Source organism: Austrofundulus limnaeus, unplaced genomic scaffold (assembly GCF_001266775.1).
Source record: "Austrofundulus limnaeus strain Quisiro unplaced genomic scaffold, Austrofundulus_limnaeus-1.0 Scaffold341, whole genome shotgun sequence".
Classification (NCBI taxonomy): Eukaryota; Metazoa; Chordata; class Actinopteri; order Cyprinodontiformes; family Rivulidae; genus Austrofundulus; species Austrofundulus limnaeus.
The window spans coordinates 530,475-536,639 of NW_013952743.1; the positions used below are offsets into that span (position 1 = coordinate 530,475).

The window sequence follows — 6,165 nt, forward strand, 5'->3', positions numbered from 1 at the left end:
TCTCATTACTTCCTTTTCTAAACGCCTTGAAAATGGCCTCTGTCTCTTTAAGAACCATCTTCCACTTCTGTGTCTCGCCCATTTATTTTGGGGGGGGGGGGGGGGGGCTGCCATGACGCACTTGGCATCTGAAAATACATTTCCTCAAAGGTATTTTTAATCTGAAAAGAGCTTCACTGAGTGAGAACTAATGTTGAGAGCTCAGCAGACAGTTTAAGTTTCACTTTCACCAGAGAGCCTGCAGGAGTCATGGGCGAGGTGTGTGGGGAGGGGGGAGGAGGGTGCTCCACCATGAGGAAGTTTGGCTTAAAAGACACGTACCAGGGGCGTTTCTGGTCCCCACCTGTCATTTTCCTCCTCAGCATGGCTGCCTAAAAATGCTGCAGGATTTCTCAAACATGCATGAATGAGTCAAAGCAAGGCTTGGGGCATGTGTTTATGAGAGTATAACAATATAACATTATATAAAATTTTAAAAAGTTGATTTTACATGATATTGCCCCTTTAAGGTAAATGAAACCTTGTTTATTAAATGCTTTGAATATATTTCTAAAACTTGTTTATGTGAGAGTGGAACAGAGGAAACACAGCCGACATCAGCTGCATCAAAATGAATAAATGACAGCATTTGCTGAAATAAACGTGTTGCTGAATCTCTTTAATAAACGTCAGGCCCAGCAGATGACACGATAATTAAACAAACTTTAACATTGTTGAATTAAGTGTCGACTGTCCTCTGTGGATTGGGAAAGAATAAGGGTCTAATCTAGTATTTTTTACTTATTTTTAGATGGCAAATTTTTGCAGTTTTTGATCAGAAATCAGTTCTTCATACATTTATTAAATTTATTTATTTTTTCTTTGCATTAAAATATTACAGAATAAATATATTTATTTAATTTATTTATCAGCTTATCCATGAAAAAGAATAATAAAAAAAGACTTAACCTCAGCTTCACCTTTAAAAAAGTCTTTAAAACAAAATGACAAGTCCCCCCCCCCCCTTTGTGCCTGCTACAGGCCACACCCACCTCCACCTGCACCTGCACCTCCACCTCCACCACCACGGCACCACCCCTCACCAACACACACGCGCCCGCACTGGAGCCCAAATGCCCCCCCCCCGCCGTTTTAGTTAATTCCAGATAGTTTACAGACAGATTCAGTGGCACAAAAAGTTTTTTTTATTATTATTTCAGCATTCAGCCGGTGTTTCTCTTCATCTCTTCATATGAATCATAATTAACCATCAAACTCCTGGAGGAAGTGAGACTCACATGTCTTGCTGCGCATGCCTGATCAGGAAATCTTTGATCCACCCAGTGGGTCTAGTAAGCAAACCGTGAACATGCATTATTCCCAGATTATTTACACCTGACTTGAATGGACCTCCCTAATTGAGCGCGGCTTGGTGTTCGTGCAACTGATTACGGCTGTTTACAAGTAGAAGGCTAGTTCAACCTCGGTTTACAGCTCATATCCTGAATTTTGAAATCTGACTTTTGTGCAATAGGCCTCTGGGTTGCTTTTAAATGATGTTGCCTCTGCATCACAAGAAAACGAAGAAACAAAAGGAAATCTAAATGACATAAAGCTGCACACAAACGTACGTCTTGTTGTTGTAGGGTCGACTCTCGCAGATCTCTGGTGAGAGGTAGTACGGAGTCCCGACACAGGTCCAGACCAGCTCCATGGTGCTGCACAGTTTGGAACATCAACAGTCAGTCAGGCTGCAGCGGAAATAAAGTAACTCTGAAACCTGTCAGCTCATGTTTTATTCACAACATGGTTAAAAACATAGACAGACGGCAGCTTTTAATTTGGCAAATGTAATCAATTAGTTTGAGTTAAATCCTGATGCATGTAGCTAACTTACACTTTAAACTGAACTCTGTTGTTTGATCTGCAATATATAACTTCTTAAAACATTGCCTCTTTTTCTAAAACAAAATAAAATCTCTTCTTTGTTTGTTGTTTGGCATTTAACCTTGCTAAATTTATCATTTGTCTTTGCATTAATTGAGACTGTCTACACATTAATGGAAACTTGTATTTTTTTATTTTAGACAACATATTTATAACTTTTCACAACTTTTTACATTGTTCAGCTTAATAAAATTTTGTCTGCTTGCACAAAACTCAATTGCAGCTCCTGTGTTTTCCCAAAGTTTTTGGTGAGCTCCTCTTTTATGTTTTTTTTCTTCTGGAACCAGAAAACATAGACTAAGTTAACTCTTGCTACAGAGTTTAAAATCTGATGTTTTATCCTAAATCCGTAGAGATTAAAGTAGTTTCGTGCGCGTGCACAGCTTGTTGCAGCTCAACAGTATCAGCTGACTTCTGTCTCTGCAACCATGTGTTCAAACAGCCGTGGTCCACACAGAGTGGAATGATAATCTGTTGTTTGAAGGTCTTCAGTGTGTCACAGAGAAGTCAGTGACAGACAGCTGCTGTGTGTGTGTGTGTGTGTGTGTGTGTGTGTAACTAACTTACTTATTCAACATTCTTGCGATTCCAAAGTCTCCCAACTTTGCTTTCATCCCTCCACTGGTTAAGAAGATATTCTACAGTGGACAGAGAGTGGAAATGAAACTGTGTGTCTGAATACAGAGTTTATTCTTGGATTTTAAGGCTCAGGTACAGTGGGGTTCAAAGTGTTCACTGAAGTGTTGTTCTCTTTGGTTTGTTTGTTTGTTTGTTTGTTTGTTTGTTTGTTTGTTTGTTTGTTTGTTTGTTTGTTTGTTTGTTTGTTTGTTTGTTTGCTTGCTTGCTTGCTTTACTGCCTGATGGCTACTTATCATCACAGCTGAAAGATAAAAAAAACCTCTATAACACCCACAGAAGTCTAACACTCCTTTTTTACAAGTCATTAAATTAACATTGATGAGATGGTGATCCCTGTGATGGACTTGCGAACTGTCCAGGGTGTACCCCGCCCCTCGCACTGTGACTGCTGGAAATGGGCACCAGTGACCCACACGACCCTGAAAAGGAAGAAGCGTGTACAGAAAATGGATGGATGGATGGATGGTGACATTTTGTGCATTAAGGGTCATTATTACTTGCAGTCAGTGATGACGTGTGTTTAACCTCCAGCCAATTAGTAATTGTAGCATTTGACAGAAGGAAAGAGTTGTTTTTTCTTAAAGTATTAAATAAAAATACTCAAATAGATATAATTACACAGCCCTGAACATGGTGTGTAGACAGTAATCAGACTGTGGGAAGCTGAAATTTAAAGGTGCCTCAGAAGAAAAACCTGAAGGGTTAGCTAAGGGTTGTTATGGTGGTCCTCAAAGGGCCAGTTTGAATTAACTTTGATGTTTCATGTTAAACTTTGAATAAAAATAAAACATCCCATTCCTGAACGCCGATTATAAACACTGAGCTCTACGTGGTATTTTCTGCATAGAAACTGAGTTTTAACACATCTTCTCATAAACATTGAAAAGTACTACATGTGCAACTGACTAAATGTGAAATAAATAATTCAGAAATACTAATAAAAGTAAGAGAGTTTTACTTTATGTTGAGTTGTGGTGCATAGCAGTTTTCTTGAATTCTGAGCTCTCCCACTTTCTAACAGGGAATTTCCACTGGAGGGGCATTCCAGTTCAAATTTGCACTTTAAGTTGGAAATTCCCACTTAAAGTGCAACTTCCCACATCACGGTAAAACTGGGCTGCAGCAAAAGTAGCTTCTGAAAATGCAGCCAAATGGAAATTTTACATGGCAAATTTCACCGGCTGCCAGCTACAAGTCAGTTGGGTCAGGTGGGTCAGGTGGATCATACCTGAGCCTTGATGTCTCTGTGGAGAATCTTCCTGTCATGGATGTGTTTGAGGCCCATGCAGATCTGAATGAACCAGTCCACAATCTGGAAACATGAAGCTCAATTCAATTGACTTGATGTCTATGATTATTCAATCGTCTCTGAAGAATAAATCTCTAAAGTTCACAGATTTAAAACTAAAACATGAGTCTAATTTTACTGGTAGTGCTGGTGAAAACTGGTTTGAATCCATTATTTAGTTTAAAATGCTGACATGAAAGGCTGTGGGCGATATGCATTATTTCTCTGCATCTTCATCACGTTCATGCTTCTTTTATAAATACATACACCTAAACTTATCAACTGGGACTACAGATGTAAATTAGCTTTAGGCTAAATCTGGTGCAATGCATCAAATTATGCTTTAAGTGCACACTGTCCCGAAAAAATAAAATTATTCATTCATTCATTCATTCATTCATTCATTCATTCATTCATTCATTCATTCATTCATTCATTCATATTGTATTACTTTTCAGCATTTTGGTCAAAGTATTTAAACTAAACTCATTTAGTTTTAGCATTTAAAGCATGAACAGTTCCAGGTAACTGTGGTCTTACTGGATACCTGGTCCTCAGAAAAGGGAACTCCTCTCTGCATGCTGATCTTCTTCAGCAGATCTCCTCCATCACAGAACTCCATCACTATAAACAAGCTGCCCCTCTCTGCAGAAAACAGGAAACACCTGTAAACTGACAGGTAAAGCCATCGGTCAGCTCTAGACAGGGCTCAGACTCTCACCCTGGAATGATGTGATGAAGGAAACAATGTTTGGGTGATTCATCTTGGACAAAAGTGTCACTTCTTTCCCTGAAGCTTCTTTTTCTTTCACAGACATCTGAGCCACAAACACACTTCTATAACATCAACATAATTATGAACATCCTTCTATAGTTACTGGATGATTAATAAAACAATAATAATAGCAATAAAACACTTTCTTGCACCAATATTCTGATTTAAAATTTTACTTCCTGTTTTAAAAACGTAAAGTTCATTGAACAGTTTTTCTCCTGTTTGTTGTCCATCAGCAGTGTTAACAGTGGTACCTTCCTGAGGCTGATCTGCTTCACCACACACTGCCTGCCTCCACCCCTCTTGTCCAGGACCAGTAAGGCTCTCCCAAATGCACCCTCTCCAATCTGTCGCACAACCTCATAGTTGTTCATAACACCTCAACCTGCAACACAATAACTCACATCACACACATTTTAGTAGCTACAATAGAAATGTAGGTTACATGTTATTTGTTACTGTTGATATAGTTAAAGGTTATCCTTCATTTTGAGTCCTCTCACTGTGGCGACACCCTCAGGAGCGAGCAGCTGGAGGGCAGGAAGATGGGTAATGTGCAAATTTGTTGGTATAATTTGCGAACAGCTGCCACATACCACACGCATTTGTTTACTTACAAAAACAACCAAAGGGACAGAAAATTGATCGACACAGGTGATGTCCACAGAAGAGCTGTTTGGGATGAAAAAGTCTGACATAGTTGATGTGTTTGTATCTTTGCTTAGATTTTTTTGACTGAAGTCTGCAGATACGTGTCTGACTGATTCAGCCAAGTGTTTTGTTTACCCGTTTTAAAATATCCTAAACAGTGTGGTGCGGAAGTTTAGGCAGCCTTGTTAATTTTCCTGATTTACCTTTATAAATCATTGAATGTTTGTGTAAAATATATCAGTAAAATATATCATATAGGGGACAAACACAGTGATATTTGAGAAGTGAAATGAAGTTGATATGATTTACAGAAAGTGTGCAATAACTGGTTAAACAAAACTAGGCAGGTGCATAAATTTGGGCACCAAAAAGAAAAAAGCCTTAACTCAATATTTAGTGGATCCTCTTCGCGGAAAAAACAGCCTCTAAATGCTTCCTACAGCTTCTAATGAGAGTCTGGATTGTGGCTGAAGGTATTTTAGACCATTCTTCTTTACAAAACATCTCTAGTTCATTCAGGTTTGATGGTTTCCGAGCATGGACAGCTCTCTTTAAGTGACACCAAAGATTTTCAATAATATTCAGGTCTGTGGACTGAGATGGCCATTCCAGAATGTTATACTTGTTCCTCTGCATGAWTGTCTTAGTAGATTTTGAGCAGAGTTTAGGGTTGTTGCCTTGTTGGAAGATGTAGCCCCGGCTTCAGCAGCTTCAGCTTTGTCACTGATTCTTGGACATTGGTCTCCAGAATCTGCTGATATTGATTGGAATCCATACGTCCCTCAAATTTAACAAGATTCCCAGTCCCTGTACTGGCCACACAGCCCCACAGCATGATGGAACCACCACCAAATTTCACTGTAGGTAGCAGGTGTTTTTCTTGGAG

The 6,165-nt window shown here is 39.1% G+C and overlaps 1 protein-coding gene across 1 annotated transcript in view; it reads right to left on the reverse strand.

Annotated features, from left to right (window-relative positions):
- nek5 (NIMA related kinase 5) overlaps positions 1-5,436 on the reverse strand; it is a gene marked incomplete in the record, with an annotated part of 40,176 nt that extends 34,740 nt beyond the window's left edge. Inside the window, 6 exon segments of the mRNA XM_014022743.1 lie at positions 1,611-1,697; positions 2,494-2,564; positions 3,794-3,877; positions 4,401-4,498; positions 4,575-4,671; positions 4,883-5,436. Coding sequence (XP_013878197.1) covers positions 1,611-1,697; positions 2,494-2,564; positions 3,794-3,877; positions 4,401-4,498; positions 4,575-4,671; positions 4,883-5,002 — 557 coding nt within the window.
- Positions 5,437-6,165: the final 729 nt, after the last annotated feature.